Source organism: Echiichthys vipera (assembly GCF_963691815.1).
Source record: "Echiichthys vipera genome assembly, chromosome: 21".
Classification (NCBI taxonomy): domain Eukaryota; kingdom Metazoa; phylum Chordata; class Actinopteri; order Perciformes; family Trachinidae; genus Echiichthys; species Echiichthys vipera.
In genome coordinates, this window is record NC_139846.1 from 20,652,624 (window position 1) to 20,676,127 (window position 23,504).

At 42.7% G+C, this 23,504-nt stretch overlaps 1 protein-coding gene across 3 annotated transcripts in view; it reads left to right on the forward strand.

Annotated features, from left to right (window-relative positions):
• Positions 1 to 9,494: 9,494 nt before the first annotated feature.
• Positions 9,495 to 23,504, forward strand: part of LOC310963228 (partitioning defective 3 homolog) — a 365,271-nt gene continuing 351,261 nt past the window's right edge. For all 3 annotated transcript variants that reach the window (XM_083935934.1, XM_083935936.1, XM_083935935.1), the window contains exon 1: positions 9,495 to 9,810. In XM_083935934.1, the coding sequence (XP_083792060.1) occupies positions 9,691 to 9,810 (120 nt within the window). In that variant the 5' untranslated portion in view covers positions 9,495 to 9,690. The remainder of the gene's footprint in view (positions 9,811 to 23,504) is intronic.

Consider the following 23,504-nt stretch of genomic DNA (forward strand, 5'->3'; position numbering starts at 1 on the left):
GCTGAGTGCAATAACACCAATATCCCCAAATCAAATATCTAATAATTGCATAAAACAATCGGCAGCTGCATGGAGTGATTTGTCATCTGACTAAACCAGGGGTGGGCAATTCCGGTCCTGGAGAGCCACTGTCCTGCATGTCTTAGGTTTCTCCCTACCCAAACACACCTGAGTCTACCAATAATCAAATTGTGACCAGCATCAGCTGCTTGATAACGAGCAGATCATTAGACTCAGGTGTGTTGGAGCAGAGAGAAACCTAAAAACATGCAGGACTGTGGCTCTCCAGGACTGGAGTTGCCCGCCCCTGGACTCAGTGGAAGGGACCGGCTTCAGTGCCGCCCTGACAGGAGGATGTGAGAGAACAACTTGAGGATCCGAACTGGTGAAAACAACAAACAAAGGAGCTCATTGAAACTCCAAACAACAATGGCTGTGTTGCGCATCTGCTGTGAGACCGCTGCACACTGGAGGTCGTTTCATCATGACGTCATCGCAGCACAGAAGTTGGCTCAGGAATCTCCTGCAACCAAAAGAGACATGACAGTCTGTATGAAACCAGAGAACAACGGAGTGGACAGAACCCACAAGACAAGGCATTTTCCACAGCAGACTAGTAGGAAAAGCACAGGCGTTATTCATAACATTGACAATGGCTCACTTTTACTCAAGTCTCCCTGTAAGCCAGCGTGCGCAACAGCAGGACCCAGCTGGAACTGAAGCAGCATCCAGCATCATTGGGCCCTACTTTTATCGTGGAAACCTTTCCCATCCTCTCCAAGGACTTTAAAATTAGCTTAAATAATAATAAATATTAAATGTAGCGAAGTGAATCGTATAGTAATAGCGAATTACTGAGTAAATAAATGATAATTATAATACATTTGAAGGTTATTAGGCTACAGTCTCTGCGTCATGCGCACATGCGCGTTTAGTACGCAGCATTCAGGACTACCACAGCACTCGCGGGGTGAGCCCGTGAGCCAGCTGCTGTACTGACAGCTGTCCATGGTGCTGACGAAGCACGCAGGCCAAAACGAGGGAGAACATCTCATTTATCAGGAAGGAAGAAAAAACAATATGGTCCCATGTACAGCACCCTGTGGTTGAGTTATTCACGAGACTCCTACGGGGAGAGGGAAGCCTTAAGAATGCCTTGCAAAGTCGCCATGTTTATTTTTTATGTAATGTATTAATCCAAACCAAACAAACAAGCAAGAAAGCATCACGTACCACAGTATCCTTTGGATTTTGATAATATCCTTTTACATCAATTTAAGATATACAGGACCTCGTGGCGCAACGGTAGCGCGTCTGACTCCAGATCAGAAGGTTGCGTGTTCAAATCACGTCGGGGTCATATCTTTTCAGGTGTGACCCTCTGAAAGATATGATCGATACATTAATGCTCAATGTGAATTTACATACACTCGTTGTCCATGCTGCTGTCAATGTGACTCAAGGGGAAAGCATATTGCAAGATGCTCCTCCGTCTAATCTAGCTGAGTGAGCTTTCAGTTATTCTCCAGACTGTAATGTGTCTGGTTGCATTATATAACACAAATGTACCAATATGTGTAAATATGTAGTTTTGTCTGCTTGAGCTCCACAGGGTTATATGGAGAAAGCAACTCCATGCAGGTGCAATCGATATTTTAATCATATTCACATTATTTGGAATGGAAGTAACAGAGATTGCAATGAGACTGTGTAAAAAGATGGGTGGTTAGAGACGGGCCCCAGGTAGGAAATTCCCAATGTTGGCTTTTTCAGACACTGGATGTGTCCAACAAACCAATGAGTCACTGGAAGGGACTGGACAGTGTGATCGTCACATCTCACAATGAACGAAATAGGTGTGAAAACCCCTGACCGCGACACAACATGAACATGCTGCTTTCTGATCTGAAGTCAGATGCACTGCCATTGCACCACAAGGTCAAATACAGCGATATTGTAGGTAGGCTTCCCGGGAAACCTCCAGTTGCAAAAAGAGTACAGCACAACAGTGACGTGAACAATGAGGTCAAAGTCCAAAGTCACAAATGTAACAACATTGAGGCAGGACTGGATTTATCCACTAAAATCCCTAGGTTAAAAAGTAGCTGAGGTATACATATTTATCTTTCCTATGTGTGTGTGTATTAGTCAAATCACATCCCTAGTTATTTGGATCACCATCATAGCCTCTATTTCATTCCTATTCATTTCTTCTGCTTCACTGCACAACAAATCGAAAAATTACAACCTGATAGTCTGTAAACAGGAACATCAGCCAACTTAAGTATGCATCATTTTGACCTGACACTGCTGAAGTGATTTGTTTACCGTGCAGGAGCAGGCCCTATCGACAGTATATGAAAGTCCACTCCTGTCTGACCTGAGTTGTGTTTTCCCTCCCTGCTCACATATTGTTTACACATACAACACATTGTCTGTGTATTGGGCAGAAAACACAATCAACCGGTTAAATCTGGACTTACCAACCTTGCCCTGACCTTATTTTTTTGCCATACAATAATGTTGGTAATGTTGGTGGACAGGTCAGTTTACTGGCATATTTTCAGAGGATTTCTGGTTTTCAAAATGTGTCACGGTGTTAAATGGAAACCCCGTGTCAGATAAAAGGAGATAGGAAAGTGACATTACCGGAGAAGGAAGCAGACATCACTTACAGCTTCATACCATCATTTTTTAAGTTATTGTTTCTGTGAAATCAAAAGTCTGATGTCACATGAGGCCATCTATACTAGATTTATTAGGCAGAGGTAAATGTCATGTTCACAATATGACGCTTTCATTTTAAATGAGTGTTTTGTTGTTCGGGGGGTCTAGCGAGACAGAAAGTGTATGTAAAACAGCAGCTGGCAGCATTTGCAAATCCATAAAATTAGAGTGCTAACACCATTCTCTGTGGTCACAGTGTGCACTGGGCCCACTCCCCACAAACAAAGCAATGAAAGGCTAAAACTTAATCCAAACAAAGAAGATTCCTGGAGAGAAGACACAGTGTAATACTTTTAGGAAGCAGCAGATGGAGCCTTCTAGATGTCACAAATACTGTATTAGTGTAGAAGGGAAGCTCATTTTAACATGCAGGTTGGAGGACATGTGAGTTTTAAATGCATGCATACACACTTAAAGCCATGAAAAGATCCTGATGTTTGTTTTGAGGCTTAGCAGCTTAAAGTCTTACAACATGTCCCGTGTTCAGCTGCATAATTCTCGGGTAGGGTGAGATTGTAGTGTTGTATTGCCTTGAGCTATTAGTGGTTTATTATAAAGTGGTGGTGCTGTGGTGACAGCTGCAAATGGGTGTTGTGAGGGAAACTTTAATTAGCCCCTATACTACTGGGGGGAATGCACATTCCTTAGCTTGTACCAGACTGTGATGATGGCAGAAATGTGATTTAAGTCATGTTAGACATTATTTAGTGTGAGTTCAACCCACTCATCTGTGGTGTTTTAGGGTGTATCTCTTTAATATCTACTGGCATGACATACCAACTCGTTACTGTATCTTCTGACACGCATGGAGCCGTCTGGTGAGGGATTGTGCAAGAATGAGAAAGTAAAACTGTCACACCGCGATGAGGTCTGTCCTCATCTCATCTCATCTTCATCCGCTTATCCGGGGTCGGGTCGCGGGGGCAGCAGCTCCAGCAGGGGACCCCAAACTTCCCTTTCCCGGGCCACATTAACCAGCTCTAACTGGGGGATCCTGAGGCGTTCCCAGGCCAGTGTGGAGATAAGATCTCTCCATTTTATTTATAGTGCCAAATCATAACAAAGGTTTTCTCAGGACACTTTACAGAGTAGGTAAAGACCACACTCTATGACTTATTTATGATTTACATAGACCCAACAATTCCCCCGTAGAGTACGGTGGCAACAAAAACCTTCCCTATAACAGACAGGAACGTCAGACAGACCCAGCTCTGTGGAGGACGGACATCTGTCTGCACCGGTTGGGGAGGAAGAAAAGGAGAGAGAAAGAGAGAAAAGACGGACAGATGGACAGAGAGAGACAAAGACAGACACAAAGACAGAGCCAGACACACTTCCAGAGATGCAAGCAACCAAAGCGTAACAGTAGCTATAATTATATCTATAGTAATGTGAATATGACTTAAATGTTAAGGCAGTTAATACAACAGAACAGCAGAAACAAGCACAGCCAAGGTGACAGTATATGACAATGACAGCAACTATGGTGGCAATGTTCTGTCTGCAACCTGTTCTCTTCATAAAAGTTCTTGCTTCATATAAGACCTAATGAGTAAGCAACCAAGGACACGTGATCAGGTTCACTTGTAAAGAATATATTCCTCTCACATGTTCACTTATAATATGTTTTTATCAATAACAGGCTCACGGTATACCTTCAATAGAGATATACAGAAAGGTGGTATTAGATGGTGCTGGCTGGGGCATAGGAAGGCCGTAAATTACACATGTCTATGAATGAATGAATGCATCAGTGTGTACAGTATGTGAGTGCTGAATTCTCCAGCTGTGAGGTAAGTCTGTGGTGACAGAGCGATGTGTCAGGAATGACCTCCTTCACTCCCAGGATCATGTAGCAGCACGTCTGCAGTGGAAGTAACACCTCAGAACAACACACACACACACACACACACACACGCACACGCACACGCACACGCACACACACGCACACACCAACACTTTGTTTACCATCTGTTCTGCCACTCTTCTCTCGGCCTGTAGAAGAAGAATTAGCGTTATCCAACAGTGAGGGAAAGATGAACCCATTCTGAAATTCTGTTGCACTGTGTATGCATCATAACCGTACGCATTTGCATGTTTATTCTGTAGTGGTTAGCACTGTCGCCTCACAGCTAGAAGGTTCCAGGTTCGCATCCCGGCCTGGGCCTTTCTGTGTGGAGTTTGCATGTTCTTCCCGTGTCTGCGTGGGTTTTCTCCGGGTTCTCTGGTTTCCTCCCACAATCCAAAGACATGCTCGTGTTAGGTTAATTGATGACTCTAAAATTGCCCTTGGCTGTGAGTGGTTGTCTGTCTCTGTTCGTCTCTATGTGTCCTGTGATAGACTGGCGTCCTGTCCTGGGTGTACCCCGCCTCACGCCAGATGTCAGCTGGGATCGGCTCCAGCACCCTCCGCAACCCCGACCCCAACCCCGGGATAAGCGGTTGAAGATGAATGAATGAATATTCTCGTTATTCATAAATATTTGCAGCCTGGGGAAATAGTTATATGAAAGGTTCCGTATTATGCTCATTTTCATTTTTTTATGAAGAAGAGGAAGAAGAAGAATTCCTTTTATTTATCCCGCAAGGGAAATTCTACTTTTTCACTCTGTTATTATAATTATACAGGTTTCACAAAACATGTTTACATTCTTTAATGTTCAGAAACACTTTATGTTTCTAATACTGTCTGAATATACATGTATTCACCCTCCGTTTTAGTGCCTGTCTCTGCACCGTCATTGCAGCCGGGGAACGGCTGTAACAGCACTGTAGCTGCACTTTCTACCTGTATATATTATACTTGTGACATCACAACTATACAGAAGTCCTGACAGATCCTTAAAAGACACAGTTTCAGAAAACGGGACGTGTGCATTTCTCTGTGGATTGAGAGCTTTCACAGTATTTACATAAAGCACCTCAACCTGCTTCATACACCTAATAAAAAAAAGACCCGAAATGTTACTTTAGGTGTTAAAGGGACCTTTTACACCCAAACTAATGTTAAACTACCACAGTAAATACTCCCTCCTTCCATGGCATGGTCTATTAATTTTATATCTTGTTGTAATTTCCTTACATCTGAACTAAAGCAGTGGCAGAGAAAAACACAGGCTCCCATCATGCAGCAGTACACTAAATTACAAAAGCCACAAGACAACAGTTAGTAAGATTCATTTAAGTACAGCCATGTCCTGAGTGAGACACAGGGCCTTCACTCTTCAGAGCAGGAACACTAAACCTCTCAGGCCATCAGCCCCAATCTTAATTTCCACCGTCTCCTCCTCCCTGCATTCCTGATGTGCAGTGGACATTATACAATCCAGGCTCAGGACTCATCTCACTGTAGCAGTCGGTAGTAAATAAGTGATTTGTTTCCTGAGGGATAGTTCAATGTGCTCATTGGTATCCTTAAAAACAAGCTTTTACCATCATACACTGAGCAACACATGAGACTGTTTCATCTGAATTAAATTGTAAAGGAACATTTCAGTGGAAAGACATAATGTCAAATAAATAAAAACAGACAGGAAGTGCACAAATAAGGATATAAGTAAAATGTCCATGTTGCACCAGGAATGCACAGGTAAAGAAAGCAATCAAATGCTCTGTAATGTGCTTGCTGATGGAGTGCTTTTGCCACTAGGGGGAGTGTTACTTGCACAAATGAGAGCTGCAGTTGTGAAGTTGGTGTCCCTACTAGAGTTCAGAACAGCTATTCTTCAATAAATCTAATTTCAGATTAAGACTATATTCTGATACATATATGACCCTGATGTGATTTGAACACACAGCCTTCTGATCTGGAGTCAGACGCGCTACCATTGCGCCACAAGGTCCAGACACCTGCAACTGTCCTGCCCTGAATTCAGGATGTCTGAAGAAAAGCAATAGTCTATAGTATGTGTGTTTTAGGTTCTTGCTATGCTCAAGCAAGAAAAACAGCACTCAGAGTAACAGGGACAAATATTTGAGCAGTGGTAGTATAGTTTGGAGAAGGGGTTGTCCATCTTGCCCTTGTGTTCATGTTCACTCACTTGGACTCCATTGGATCATAAAGAGTATGAGCTGCAGGGAGCGAGTGAAGCTCCGCAGAAAGGTTGCAGCTTTTATTAGTGAATTGGGTCATACCGTAGATCCAGCCTCAGGCCCAGCTCTCATTTTGCATTGCAGTTCAATAATTTAGTCGTATACATAACATTAATAGGTGCTTTGCTATCAGGGGTAAGTGCAGATCTCAGCGGCTCCATCCGAGAACATATACGTGTGCCTCTTGCTCATACAGTCTCATTTACGCAAACTGAAGTTCAACATCTGCATAAATGTTCCATGTGTTGAATCATCCAGGCAGTCACGGATACATCCAATCCAAGTGTGGTAACATTGCAACAGACACGCTGTACTTAACCTGAGCTTGAGCCCTCGGGGTACCTAACCATAACTCCCACTCACAGGTGTGCATCTGATAACATATTGTCTGAATTCAGAGCCATCCCATATTAAATGTTTGTACAGCAGGTAGATAGATATACATCAGGACAGAATGTATCTAGAGCGCAGGGAAACTAAACTTGCTTTTTCCCGGGGCCCGCTTTTGCAAAATAACAGGAGGCATCCGTGGCAACATTTATAATTTTCACCACGTAAAATGAATAAACATTAAAGGCTTTTCTATGAAATTCTTTACTTTCAAGATAACTGAGGTCAAGTGTGTGTCCTGACACTGTTAAAAAAATAGATAAGCTCTATGTTGATGCTTTCTTGTGCACTCTGGCGTCCTATTTTTATTCTATTTTATTGTTGTTCATATTTTGTATTTTATATTTTATCTTATTTTTAGTACTTCTGATTGCTCTGTACCGCTGCTACAATGACCTAATTTCCCCTTGGGGATAAATAAAGTTATCTATCTATCTATCTATCTATCTATCTATCTATCTATCTATCTATCTATCTATCTATCTATCTATCTATCTATCTATCTATCTATCAATCTATCCCTCTATCTATCTATCTATCTATCTATCTATCTATCTATCTATCTATCTATCTATCTATCTATCTATCTATCCCTCTATCCCTCTATCTATCTATCTATCTATCTATCTATCTATCTATCTATCTATCTATCTATCTATCTATATATTTACATTTAAAGTACAAAAGAAAAATCCCAGAGTGAATCAATTTATTCATTGTGAAGTGGAAAATGGTCGACGGGCCACCCAGTGTCCTATTGCAGAAAAGATTTGGCATGCAGGCCGTAAGTTGAGTATCACTGCTCTAGTGAGGAAAACAACTGTGATTTAATTTTTTTTATTCCAGCTGAGAGAGAGAGAGAGAGATCGAGGGAGAGAGAGAGGGAGAGGGAGAGAGAGGGAGAGAGAGAGAGATAGAGATAGAGAGAAAGAGAGAGAGGGAAATGGGATGACACACAGTAAAGGGCTGCAAGTTGGATTCAAACCCAGTTCGCTGCCCAGGAATGCCTCAGAATATATGGGACGCATGCTCTACCCAGTGAGGTAGAGGCCACCCTAGTATTCTTTAGACCATGGCACCTGCCCCGGGTAAAGCAGGATAACCAACTATAGGAAGAGCAGGTAACTTTCCCCGGTCCCCAGACCCTCAGGAGCCCAAATAGTTCCAGGTTGTTTGTGTTGCAATGAAGTTTTTAAATGATCGTGCACACACAAGCATACGGATAACCCGAGGAAAAGCAACACTCCAGAGAAGGGAAAAACAAAAACACAGTGCCACAACCAGAGTAGGGATACACTGGTTAGGCTCTTGCACTGTGGGCACAATGGGTTGGTGTAAAGATTATGAGAAGAAGAAGAAGAAGAAGAAGAAGAAGAAGAAGAAGAAGAAGAAGAAGAAGAAGAAGAAGAAGAAGAAGAAGAAGAAGAAGAAGAAGAAGAAGAAGAAGAAGAAGAAGAAGAAGAATTTTATTTATCCCGCAACGGGGGAAATTGAATTTTTTCACTCTTATTATTCATGTTACACACACAGGCCCGAAATACACACATGCACAAACACGACCTATACATGCAATTAAGGAGAGATGTTAGAGCGAGGGGGCTGCCAGTGTCCGGTGCCCCGAGCAGTTGGGGGTTCGGTGCCTTGCTCAACAGCACCTCGGCACTGCCCAGGAGATGAACTGGCACCTCTCCATCCACCAGTCCACGCTCCATACATGGTCCACAAAGGGACTTGAACGCGACCCTACGGTTCCCAGCCAAGTCACCTATGGACTGAGCTACTGCCGCCCCTATGAGGGGGCCCTCTGGCAGGTTAGTCCGGCCATGGATCATCACTATTTTAAGGAGCTCTGGAATCTGGATAGAAGCCACCAGTCATACCGAAAATAAAGGAGCTTTAAGGTATATTAGTGCATTCATATCACTACAGCATAATGCGATCAACAATCAACAATTGACTTTTCCAAGGATCCCATTCTTAGACCGTGACAAACAAACCCAGCATAGGTGTTACGCAACTCTCTGTGATAAGAACGCAATAAACTGTAAAGTGAGTGTGGATGGGTTTGCCCTCAGCTACAAACCTGCATTGTAGCCTATTGGCTGGTGTTGGAAACATTCTTAGAGCCTGCTCTGACATGTGGGCGCACTCGCACTGTCAGTCCAGTTGTGCTCTCTCTCTCTCTCTCTCTCTCTCTCTCCTTCTCTCTCTCTCCTTCTCTCTCTCTCCCTCCGTTGTGAGCGTTTTTTTTTGTTGGGAAGTTTCTGTAAGTGAGTCAACACGGCGCGCAGGGAGGACGCCACCCAGCTCCGCCGCTGGATCCAATGCTGGGCTTCTCTCTTCTCCTGCGAGGACTCAAAGACAACTTCACTGCGACTCTTCTTCACAACTACCGGGGATTTAGTTTGCCGCACACCGGGGATGGTTCTCGCCGTTCAGACGCGCCTTTTTCCTCATTGGAATTAACGCAGCCGAGGTGAAATGAAAGTGACGGTGTGCTTCGGGAGGACCCGGGTGGTCGTTCCGTGCGGAGATGGGAATATACAAGTCCACAGCCTTATCGAACAAGCTGCCATGAGGTACAAGAAGGCGATCGCAAAGGTGAGCTCTCCCACACACAGCCCCGCTCCCGTGTGTGTGTGTGTGTGTGTGTGTGTGCCTCTGTAACGTTTCGCCCAGCGGAGCAGCCCGCTGCATCCACGGTGGAGCCTCAACATGGCGCTGTGCACGGGCTAAGGAAGAGGGCGAGAGTGGGCAAAATAGAGCCCGTGGCTACTCCCAGACACTTTAACCCAGTGGGGACCCTCAGGGGACCCTCATGGGACCCTCAGGGGACCCTGGTGGATTCATGTTAGTTCACTACGTTCTCCACAGGGGATATGCGAAGCAAATGTGCCCTCCTTCTGCTCACTGGTGTATGTTAGGTCGTCCATGAAGAAGTCCAAAGGAATTGTTCCTTTTCAATAGTTTACAAGTTGTGCTGGCAGAAAAGTGTGCAAGAGTGCGCAGGGTTCATTCAGAGAGTGTGTGGAGCAGTGAGGATGACATAGGAACAAAATAACCTGTGCTGTGCATGTGTGCATGTGTGCATGTGCATGTGTGTGTAAGTGTGCCAATATTGTAGCTACTTTGGAATCTAGCAGTAAAAAAACCTTTGTGCAACCAGACAAAAATATGTCTTTTAAAATAGGATTTACTGGTTAGGCCTACTACATGCGTAATATAAGTCATTAAGTTATTCCTGCGTTACAAATACCATTCACTATAGTGTAGATTCACTGTCACATGCACATCTGTGTGCATTCATGTCTCTGTATCACAACACAGTTTAGAAAGTAGTGTGTGTGTGTGTGTGTGTGTGTGTGTGTGTGTGTGTGTGTGTGTGTGTGTGTGTGTGTGTGGCGAAGGAACCCTGCTTTGTGCTCATTTGCAATTACACGCTGACAAAAAAGTTCATCCAAGTTTCATCTATTAAATGACGGAAAACGCACGACTGTGTGAAACCCCTGTGCCAAATCTGAACGAGGACAGACCGGGACACCGATTGCTTTTCCCTTTTGTGGGTTTCCTAGTGGCTGCGCTGTAAAGCCCATTAAATGACTAATGAATGAATTAAAGTTTGGTTCTGTTTCCATGGTTCGCGGCAACACTCTCTGCTCTTAGCCGGTGGGTGGCATTACCATTGGACTCACGTCAATGCTGCAGCTTCTTTTCAAAGCGCTGGAATACCCAGAAAATGAAGCCACGCTGCTTTTGCCAAGTTATTTCTTTTCTGTGTTTTTTTTGGAACTTTCTGTAACAGGTTTCAGAAAGATCCAGCGTATAGTGATGTCAGATGTGGGGTTTGATCTGTACGCTCAATCTCCATAGTGACAGATGTATAACTTCCTGGAATATCCACTGCTGTGTCGGTAGTAGATTTTACCACTGAAGGCAAACAGTAACGGAGTAGGTCAACATTCACACTGCTCCTGAAGAGCACTTCCTTACATACACACTAGCAATCACCCCCCCACGTTCACTCCTCTATTTACCAGTGCTTGATGGTTTCTCATGGTTCAGCAGAATGGAGGCGACCGGTCCATTGATCCATGCAGTGGCACTGTAAATGTAGAAGACGTGTCGGCTTCTCCTCTGGAGAACACTTGGCACTAACTGTATCAAAGGCCAGCCAAGATCTTTGCACTGTAGCAGTATGTAATCACACACAGGCCACGTGAGTTGTATAATATTCCTGCAGCTGACAGCAACACGGTATTGCTTTTATGCTTAATTTAAATGTGCAGAAGTTAGTCTTTCAAGTCTGCATTTACATTGTAACACAAGGCACAGGGGTTATGTAAGATGACATCCCTTGGTATGTGGATACTGCATCATGTAATATGTATTTGAATGCTCACTTTTGCCATGAAAAAGAACATAAATCATACATAATTCATCTGAGACAGCAGTCAGCTCAGGTGATCCGGCTTTAGCATGAAGACCAGAGAAGCAAAAGTAAATCACATACTGCAACATCTGTGCGCCACTTCTTTTTTCTGCCTGTGAGATATGGGCAGCATGCTAAAATAGGTATGTTGGCCTTTTTGGCTGTAAACATGTTATTCCTGCTGTAAAGCTGGACATTTTAACATAACAGAGCTCTACAGGGATCAACTTGCCTTTGGAGCCAGCTCCAAGTGGCCATTTGAGAAAGTGCCGTTTTTGGCCCTTCCCTTCTTCAGCTCTGGAGGTGCAGCCTGGTCAGGACTAAGGACAAAAAGAGACCTTTTTTTAGATTGCTAACTTGTTTCTCTTACATTGTTCTGGGGATGCGATTCTGCATTCATCATAGCTACTTGGACCCTCATGGGGAAATGAAATTCTGGTGACTTTGTTTTAAAAAGCCTGCACCCAAGTCTAAAACCATCAGCCTAAACAAACCCAACCAAACGGGCACTGAAGTTCATTTGAACCGCACAAAAGAGCTTTGGTGTGAAAGCACTTCTAGAGGAAATCGGGATTGATCGCTTTTGTCGCTGTCGTGACATCACATTTACCTCTATGTTAGACAAACTGATAGTATATGACAGGGGTGGGTAATTCCGGTCCTGGAGAGCCACTGTCCTGCATGTTTTAGGTTTCTCTCTGCTCTAAGACATCTGATTCTAATGATTTGCTCGTTATCAAGCAGCTGATGCTGGTCACAGTTTGATTATTGTTAGACTCAGGGGTGTTAGGGTAGGGAGAAACCTCAAACATGCAAGACAGTGGCTCTCCAGGACTGGAATTGCCTACCCCTGGGATATGATAAGCACTCCCCACACTTCCTGTCTGAGCTGAATACTCATCTCCTCAACAGCATTTGCCTCTTCTCTACCTTCCTCCTCATACTTAACGATCTCACCTCTGCCAACCTCTTCATTATGCATGAACCATCTTGGGTTGCAAAAGATGTCACATGTATTGCTGTGGTAATTCTGTGGTGCTTTTTTAATTTTGCAGTGTCTTAGTCACCTGTAATATCAGTGATCTGGGAAATTAGACTTCTTCTCCTCCCCGAGCCAGCTGAGCCCAATCAGACAATGTCACAACCTGTGCCGGTGTACCGGATTTTCTCTGGGGACTCTTGATGTCTTTGTCACAGTCTGAGTGGGACCAGGAAGTACACATCAATCAGCCACTCAAGCACCATTATCTTCAGAGTCAATCTAGTCTGCAGTATGCACAGTCATGAAGAATTAATGTTAAATGGCTTTTCAAGCCTGCCTTTCTGTTCCCAAGGCTGTTGTTTTTAGCACTTGGCCAGTCAAGTAAGTGTTTACCACTGCATTTTAGTCATGTAATTTAGAGCAATATGAATATGTTATTTTCTCTGTTATGTTGCTTTTCTGTTGGCATACAAAACAGCACGTAGACGTGACTGTGAGGCACAGATCTGTGCTCACTGTACCTGTCTCAGTGTGGTTTCACATCTGGTACACCGTCAGAGACATACATCTAGAGAATACTCAAGCATTCAGTCAATGGATCCTATTTTGTAGCTCTAACTCTTTGAAGAGCTGCATATCTAGATCCTATTTGTCTCGTACTTTCCCACAATCACTCAACCTTAATGGAGGCTTAGACCTTAAAGCAGATAATTGGCCTTTTTCTTCACAAAACTCCACAAATTCAGGCGTGCAGACATGTCACAGCGAAGACAAGTTGTTTAAATACACAGTTGCAGAATATCCTTAGGGGACATCACACTTAAGCAAATACAAAGTCCCATAATTCCATATTACCCCTTCTTTCATTATACACTATACCAGCAGCATTACTGGAGTAAGGCTCTATTGGAGACCATTACGTCATTATTCACCCTCTGTCTGAAGCGCCTGTCTCTTTAAGACCTCCTTCTGAAAACCCCCAGTCTGCTGTCATTGGTCAGCCTTTCCAGGTCTTTCACATCTGCGCTCTCGGCCCCTCTGCACCATCATTGCAGCCGGGGAATGACTGTAACTAGCACCTTCTACGTATATATAGTACAGTTGTGACATCACAACTCGCCAGCTCGTTTAAAGGCACAGTTTCTGAATACAGTCTGTGTGCATTCCTCTGTGCATTGAGCGTTTTGATTCTTTCACAGCATTTATATAACACCCCAACCTGCTTCATAATCAGAAAAGGCTTAGAAATCTCACTTTTTTCAATATGGGCCCTTTAAAGTCATCTTTAACATCCATCAGTTGAGTCCACCCATGGTCATATTCCTAGATGGACCTCTTACTGCTTAATGGCTGTGGATCATAGTTATGCTTACATTAAAAAAGTAGTGTCAAAAGTACAAAATATCCACTGCGATTCAAAGTTCCTAAACAATAAAACATAGCCCAGAAAGATATATTGTTTTGGGGGTATGGACCAGTAACTATGCAGTAAATTCTCTGTACAGCTTCTTGGAACCCCAACATGAATACTCTAACTCAACAGCCGGCTGACTCCTGTCCTAAGGCTCCCAGTCTCTCTGGCTCCCTGTCAGTTCAAGGCCAGTTGGCTGCTGAGTAACTTCTAACTCTACCTGATCAGAAACAAATGCAGTGTTGGAAAGCTGCTCTCTTTAGCAACTGAGTCTAACAACTCAGGATAGACACTTTGTGCTGCAGGGGCACAGTTAGACAAGTTTGTCACATAATGTCAGATGCACATACTGTAACTGATATTGATAGCAGGAAACACTCTCCAACACATATGTTAGAGATATTAGGCATTTTCAAAGAAGGAACTAGCAATGCTGTTATTTAGTTTTGAATATCTGAAATGTAATGAGATGTTGGATTTGCCTCCAAAGGCACTGCTTCAAACAGAATTATTAGTATCTACTAAATGTACATGTCATATTCTTCTTAAAGCACTCATCCTCATCTATTCTCAGGTAAGGGAGCTAACGGCCAGTGCAGCTGCACTGAAACACAACGCAAAGAGAAAGTGGGAAGTGGCGCTGGGAGGGTTGTCAGTGCTCATTAACTCACTACACTCAGCGGCTCACTGCTTATGTAATGGAGAGGAGCTGCTGTGTGTGAGCAGGAATATTACAGTAGTGGAAGGTAATTGGGGGATTATCATGTTGAGTGGACTGTATGAGGCGGAGCCGTATAGGCCCTGTAGGATGATGGGATGAAATGTGATTGATGGTAACTGAGAAAGAGGTCGACTGTGGTCAAGCAACAGAGATTTTCTTTTATTGTTCATCCCTACCACAGCAGGGAACAAAGAAGGGGAAGAAAAGGAGAAATGTGGACTCGATAACCTCTCTCCTTCTCCTTGCATTCTTCCCTGGCTTTCCTTCAATTTCCTACCCTTTGATTTTCCTCTTTACTTGTAGCTTCATCTCTTTCTTTATTCCTTTCTTCTCCTCCTTCCAGCCGACTGAGCAGCACTCTTGTTTCGTGCTAACTCCTTCCAGGGGGAATCATTGCCTGCCAGTCTTTTCAGTCCGACCAAAAATCACACACCAGCTACTCCAAAATCACGAGGTGAAGTTTGCCCACGCATCCAGAAAAGATGTTCAGTATCCCTGCTGGCCTGCACTGCACCCCTTCACCGACTGCGATCCAAGACAGGGGTTGACTACATTTGCAGGGGAATCTTGCTTTTAAAACTGCCCTGTTAAATTGGGGGAAGCTCTTCCGGTGCCATTTGCAGTGTCACAAATCTGCAGTATTAATAGAATATGCAGTAGTGTTCGCAGAAAAGAAAAAAGATTACACAGTGCAAAAAGGCCTGTAATTTCACATGAAGCAAACAGTGGTGTCCATAAATAAAGGAGCAGACTAGGAGTTAAATACTAGTCTTAAAAGACAGATCTTCACGGTCTACTTCATATTGAAACTACTTCAATGTAGTATAGTTCAGTAGTGTAGACACATGTACACCCTGGACAGGAAGCCAGTCTATCGCAGGGCACATAGAGACAGAGACAGACAACCATTCACACCTACGGGGCAATTTAGAGTCATCAATGAACCTAACACGTGCATGTCTTTGGACTGTGGGAGGAAGCCAGAGAACCCGGAGAAAACCCACGCACACAGGGGGAGAACATGCAAACTCGACACAGTGAGGCGACAGTGCTAACCACCACACCACCGTGCAGCCCAACTGTGTAGGTGTGTAGTTGAAATCAAAATAAAGTAGCAATGGCGCCACCTCGCACACACCCACACTTTACGCCTCTTGCTGGATTTGGCGTCACAGCCGGTGTGATCCCATCGCAACATAGTCTCTAGTTTGAGACTGCAAAGGGTTTATAACCAAATAATAAACATGATGATTGTTTTTAGGTGTATGTTACACAGCTGAAAGTTGCTTCATTTGAAATCTAGTGTCAGAGTTAACACAACAAAAAGTGCCCAGAAAATGTCCAAATACATAAGGACCGAACAGTAGTTGCTATAAGCTATGTTTTACATTTATGTGGCTTTGCATGTGGGTCAATGTTGAGGAGAATTTACAATAGACTGTCTGGCGAGCATCCCTGCTCACGTGGACAGCACCAAGGACAATGACACCACACGCCCTTATCTTTCCCAAACAGCGTCTCTCTTCAGGGTCATGCAACGATGACTTTAGGGCTTCCCTGTCGGCTGGCATGCATCTCAGGTGTACAGGTGCTAATGATTGCAAAGACTTGTGACCGCAGAGGGCAACACATCAGCTACTCCGAATGCTTGCTGGATTGAAAGCATTTAGCATGAGTGTTAGAGATGAAGCCCGGAGATTTTCTGACTGGAGCTGCTAAACTCAGCAATGCAAGCAGGCCACATGCCATAATGGTAACTGCCAGAATCTGAATACGCCATAGCCATGCCAAGCCATTGCGTGAACGGTTTCCCGGCAACATATATTCCGTGTCGGGGCATTCAGGGTCAGTTTCTGTTGTCAGTGCTGATGTGGTTTTTCTAGTTGATTTTTTTTCCATTCATTTTTTCGGTTTGCTGTTTATCCTCTGCCCTTGGAGCTAAATAACAGAGATTCCTTTTTGTTGTCAAATCATTTGCAGATTTAGCAGGATTTCACACAGTGTGGCACGAAGCACACAATGAATTTGTGGGTGCATCCATGGATGTGTATTCTACATATGCATATGTGTTCTTCAATGGGGTTTTTTTTCTTTCAGAGATAACGTGGCTCCATTCAGACATAACTCCCTTTGACCACGCTGACATATCAAACAAGAGCTACTAGCTGGTGTTTCCCTTCTGCAGTCACAGCCTTGTAATGTTGGGGACTCGGCTTTGTTATCTTAACCCACTGGTTCAGATAATCCGGCTAATCATTAGCCTGAACCGTTAGAATCAAGACAATAGCAGCAATGCACTGCACTTGATCTCGCATAACTTATATGTGCGTTTGTATAGCTTCAGGAATGTTAGAACTCAGAGATAATGCTCTGACATTCCTGTTTATTCAAGATGGACGCTTTTGTGCCAATAGATTGGTTGATTCTAGATATCACCAAGAACTCCCCGAGGTCTAAGTTATAGCTCTAATTCTGTGTTTCCCACCTCTTTTTCTCACCATTCCTGCTTTGCCCGCTCACTCCATTCTTATTCACCTCTAAACGGTCCCGTTTGTTATCATAGAGTAGTCACCAGATAATGGGTTTTGCTTTGGGAAAGGTTAGCATTAAGCTCCTTTTCAGAGTTTGAGGAATTGGTTTCACCACTGCCAACTGAGACACAGTATAACATGGCATGGTGAGTGGTTTGTTACTCAAAACCCTCCTGCTGCTTATGGTTTTAGAAAAGCTGCTCATTAGAGGGGGGGTTTGTTTCTTTTACCCCGTTTTATATTCCTGTCTTCTTTTCTGCTGCAAACAAGAAGATCATTTTGCCTTTTCCGTCTTTTGCCAGGCAAGTTGCTGCAGGACCGATGCCTGCTGCTGTAGAGCTGAGAATATAAATGAAATATAAATAATACATCTCACTGTGCTGTCGAACCAGTCTCTCTTTATTCTGATGTGTGTGCAGTGGCAATATGCCTTCGTGAAAGAAAGGATTAACAGGTTAGAAGATGGACTACATAACCCATAGCCTTGATTTTGTTTTTGTAGATTCTTTAAAATGGAAAATTTGAGCAAGGTGACGAGCTGTTGAATTAAATGTATTTCATGCAGAGGCCAACATTATGTCTACTAATGCTGCTAAGATGGAAAAGCACTTTCAACCCTCCCAACACGTTCTTAAAGGCTGTTTTGACAGCTTTCACTGTACACTTTGCACGTCTTAACATGGGGCCCTCCACTGTCTCTGCTCCTAAAGTACACACAGGCATTACTTTTCCATTCAGTAAAGGTATGGACTGCTGTAGCTCCCCTTTTTATTCAGGAGAAGCACCCAAAATTGGCTCTGTGAAGAGGAGAAGCATTTCCACAACTTATATAGATTCATGTTATTGTTATATACAATCCTTTTTCAGAGGTAGAGTTGCTCTTGAGGCAGAAATAATCTAATTGGTTCACTTAAACTCCAATGGGAGTAGCCAAGGAAACGGCTTTGACTGTCAAACTTGAATTAAAAATGATGATGATGAATGATTTTCCTTTTAGTTTTGAATATTTTGGTGTAATTGATAACTTTTGATCATCGGCAGTAGCCTATTTCAGTTAGCAGAAAGAAAGAGAGATGTCTTATCTTAGCTTCTTGTTCTCTTACAGTACATTTACAATGGGTTTTAATGCTGAGAGGAAGAAAAAGACTGCATATCAACATCCAACTCAAACATCAAGACTATTTCTGCCCCCGGAGCAGCTCGCCCGTTTGAAAAACTAAAACTCCAATCAACTCTTGTTTCACAGCCGTAGAACAATGGTTGATGGCTCATGACTTGCTTAACTGGCTGGCTGACCAGAGTCAAGGAAATGGAGTGGTCTCCATTAATAACAACCCAACGGCTACTGCATGGAGAGCCGTGTACCGTACATTTGCTTCTCTTTTCACATAGTTGGGTCTCAAGTTTATTGGCATGGAAAATATGTGGATTTGTTCAATGAAGTGGCTTGGATATGATCGATTCAAAGCACATTTCCTTTTGTGTACAGTAGCCTTCTGAAGTTCCTCAAGTTGTTCCTCTTGTTTTTCTCATCCCACGTCTCACTAAGTTGACAATTCCTGCCTCCAGCTGGATCCAACGGAAAGCAAGTTGTAGCAAAGGCCAACTATGTGGTTTGCGGTGTTTCGACATGCAGGCCACGCCAGGCCCTCTTGGGTGTGATCCACTGTTTTGTCAACAGCTTATTTCTGTGGCCACGATTGCAGTTACAGAGCGCTCAGTTACTGAAGCACAAGCATGGGGTGTTTGTCAAAGAATTAAGAACAAGACCTCGTAACGATCATCTTTCTGAGGGAAGACCTGATACATTTCCTATGTAATGTTATTGTTACGTCATTTATGAGGAGATGTTCTGCAGACAACAGAAAGTATCGTGTTGCAGTGCATGACATTTGGTTTGTAGCATTAGGAAAGCGGCACATTTATTTCATTTCTATGCCTTTATTTGTAGAAATGCTGGAGATTCAAAGGAAACAGGGCTGGGGGCAACATGCAGCAAATGGCCGCAGCTTGGAATTGAACCCAGGCTGCTGCAGCAAGGACTTCTAGCCTCTGTTTGTGCGCCGGCTCTGAACCACTGAGCCACCTCCACATTTATTTCTTTGCTATTTACTCTATTTTTAAACTAGAGTTGCACTGATCAATTTTTCCCCAATCCAATCTGATACAGATACCTGGGCTGAGCGTATCGTTTGATACCCGATACCGATCTGATACTAATGTTGAATGAATGACGTATACCTTGCCATGTGATTGAAGGCATCAGGCTTGACATAAACATTTAGCCTTGTTAAAAAAAAGGTAACACATTAACACAGATATAAATGTACGGTGGTGTAGTGGTTAGCACTGTTGCCTCACAGAGAGAAGGTTCCAGGGTTGCATCCTGACTGGGGCCCTTCTGCGTGGAGTTTGCATGTTCTCCCTGTGTCTGCGTGGGTTTTCTCCGGTTTCCTCCCACAATCCAAAGACATGAATGTGTTGGGTTCATTGATGACTCTAAAAAAAAAAAAAAAAATTGCCCTTAGGTGTAAATGTTTGTCTGTCTCTGTTCGTCTCTATGTGCCCTGCGATAGACTGGCGTCCTGTCCAGGGTGTACCCTCTCTCACGCCTGATGTCAGCTGGGATAGGCCTCAGCCCCTGCGACCCGGACAGGGACAAGCGGTTGAAGATGAATGAATGAATAAATAAATGTACCTAATATTATTTATTAACAAATAAAAAAGTGTACATTAGCAGTAAAAAGAAATGAATAACTGCAAACAGATATTTTAAAAAGTAATATAAAACTCTAACCAATGTTGCAAACATAGAATTGAAGTGATTAGATAGCTGTAACTGTATTGCAGTGTATGATATTAATAAAAAATAATTAGTCCATATTGGAGCCGATGCATCTCTATATTAAACCTTAAATGCTTATTAATGCATTGGCATGACACCTAAATAAACCAAAATAGATGCAAGCAACCCTTAATTAAAGATTTCTTAGTCCAAAAGCTTATAAAGCTGAAATATGACAGACATTGTGACTATGTATAGTAAAGCACAGGTGGAACTAATAACTTTAACGATGGGTCTGTTCCATTTATGTGTATCAGTGAGTCATGACAGTGAGCCAGCATTCACAATACAAGGCCCATAGAACCAGGTCACCTAAATGGAATGCAGCCCTTAATAATGATGTAGGCGATACAGCTGTGCGTTTCTTCCTGACATTTATTTCTGGCCACAAGGGTGCAGAACAACTTCTAAAGGAAATGATGGACAAAGCAATAGCCTTGACATGCTAATGCTTTATAAAGTTGCCATGGCTAGTCAGCAAACTATTTCACACACAGAAGATATGGAGCAGCATTAGCATTAATTTGGAGTTGTGACTGACAAGTAAGTCCACCATTCACTGTCCCTTTATCTCTGTTTTGTGAAAATATCTTGCTCTTGGCTTGCTTGGTGTTGACTTGTTAGCTTACTGCTATGTATTTGCTGCAAACTAACTAAGTGTTGCTGCCAATGAGCTAAAGATGCTAAAAAGCTGCCTTGAGATTGCAGTTATACAGTTGAGTTATAGTTTGTTTGTGTTTTCGTTACTGTGACCTTAAAAAAAAGCATAACAGATGAAAACAACTTTAAACTAAAGATAAAATTAAAGGTGGGACTAATGACTTTAACGGTGGCTCTGTTCTATTAATGCATATCAGTAAGTGAACACAGTGACTCAGCATTGACAATACCATGCCCATAGAATGAGGACACCTACATGGAATGCAACTCTTTTGCTATTGCACACCTGTGCTTTTCCTGCTATGACATGTCTTTGTTTGTTTTCAAAAAGGTAACATTTATAGTTTGTCGTCGTGTTTCTGGCCAGCTGAAATACAAGTCCATCATTCACTTAGTGTTTCTGTAGAAACTGTATCTAGCTCTTAGCTTGCTACGTGAAGACTTTCCTCACTAGCTAGCTAACCTAACAGTTTTGTTGTGAACTAGCTGCCCGTTGCTGCTTATGAGCTAGAGAGGCTAATGTACGGCTTTGAGCATAACGCTCTTCAGTTGGGTGATAAAACTTGTGTGTTTGTTACTATGAGCAACCTCTGTCACACCACACATAGTAGCTATTATTTAAGTGTTAACATGAAAAACCGTATTAGCCATGTTTTAGCTAACTTAACCTGCTTTGTCACACAAGCATGAGAATGTTTTACTCAGGCTACTATTACTCACACTGCTTCAGCCGGTTAAATTCACTATTTGGTTGATTTATTTTTTTCTTTACCTCTTTATCACATGTTTTTTCACTCTGCATGACTCCGTTCTCCTCCTCGGGAGAAAATGTCAAAAGGGTCTCAGTCCATGAAGCTAATTTGTCTTGCTGTAGGCTACCCTCTTCTTCACATTGTGGTTTCTCATCTGAGACACAGTTTCTGTAGGCAAAGTGCACTTCCTTTGACTGTGCGGAGCTCACAGCAAAGCGTAGTAATGTTTCTGTAGGGGTTCCTGATTAGGCCGCTACATTGGCTATGCATGGTGCTAGCGATTTAACTTGGAAAAAAGACGGGAAAATGTGGACGTGCTTTCAGTTGTGATGCTAAGATGTCGCTTGTGTTCAGGCTTCCCTAAACATATCCCTGTAGGGATTCAGTGCCTTGCTCAAGAACACTAAAGCAGTGCAGGCTATGTTTGCATAGTGATTGTTAGGCGACCCCCTGGCAGAATTATTCTTTGTTCACATTGGTTGAGAAAATACGTTAGAATAAAGAACGTACTGCTAATTTATTTATATGTATGTGTATTAATGGTGTGTTTCAGAATGACTTGATTGTGCCGTGTAAGATTTTGAAAAAGATTAATATACAACATCAAAGTGGTCCTGAAGCTTTGTCTGTCATTGGCTTTTGATCCCACTAATGCACTCTGGGTCTTTCAACCCTCGAGCATGACCCACACAAGTCTTTTCTGTCAATGGGTAAAGTAAATAAACATGGTTGTGAACAGTCAGTGGCTGCACTAAGCCTTTATCATACACTGTTCAACCTACATCTTGATCTCGTATTAGTAGATGAGCTTGAATGATGGTAGACCTTATCGGCAATGAATTAGGTGTCTGCGTGGCATCATTTCAATACTAGTATTTATGACTTAGTACATTACTATAGTATACTAATACCCTAGTATACTAAAATACTATTAATCTGACCTTATCAGTGACTTAGGCTACACCATAACCTGATGCCTTTTTAATAAAGTGTCAATTTAGGTAAAGGAAGCAAAATCCAAGATGTTTTTCAACCCCAATTTTAATTCTAAACTGGGTTTGGCTTAAGGACTTTTCAACATTCATTATTCATTTAGCATTCATTATCAGTATGAGCTAAAACTTTTATGCTCTTGATCCAGCAGTTCCCTGGATGCAGTTTAACCTAATTAACTTACCAACACTCAAAAAAGCCTTGTGCTAAAATGAGGTGCCGAGTTTCTTTCCACCTCCACATCTATTGATCTGCCATAATCGTCTTCATGAACCGTTCTGGTCTGGAATCTATTATGTTGTCAAATTAAATCATTGTTATTCTGTCGAGCTGAGGGCACCTTTTCATTTCCTTTGCTAAATAACTGAATAATCTCTCCTCCCTGTGACATATGATCTGCTTTTTACTTTCTATTGTTTTGCATACGCTGCAAACACATTTCAAACAAACCTGTTTTTCTGAAAAGCACCTGTCCAACAGTGTCTGAAACACAATATTCACCTGTGATATTTAGATGTATATGTGCCTTTGCATTATTTCTCAATGAAATTCTCTGAAAACTATCTTGTGTCACTGCCCTTTTCTGGGGTTTTCCAAACATCAGCCCACCAAAATATCCTCTCAAACATCCAGACAGAGCTGTGAAATGGAAATGACATGATCAGGGCTGCAGGAGAAAAATAAATCCTTGATGTTAGATGGGCTTAGACGTTGGGTGGGACTGTGGGATATTGCAGTCATTTGGGCAGATTTATTTTGAATCAAGCCGTGCAATGTGAACAGAGTGATCGGAAAAGTATGCTACTATACTAAAGTGAATTCCTTTCTTTGTGAAGTTAATGAACGCATGGAAAAGGTTTTGGCAGGTTTTTTGCTCCGGAGCTTAAAGTATTTAAAATCAAAGTTAGTGCTTTCTTTGCTGGGAACTCACTCTTGTCTGTTCTCAGGGTAGTGATTCAAGAGTTTCTGTT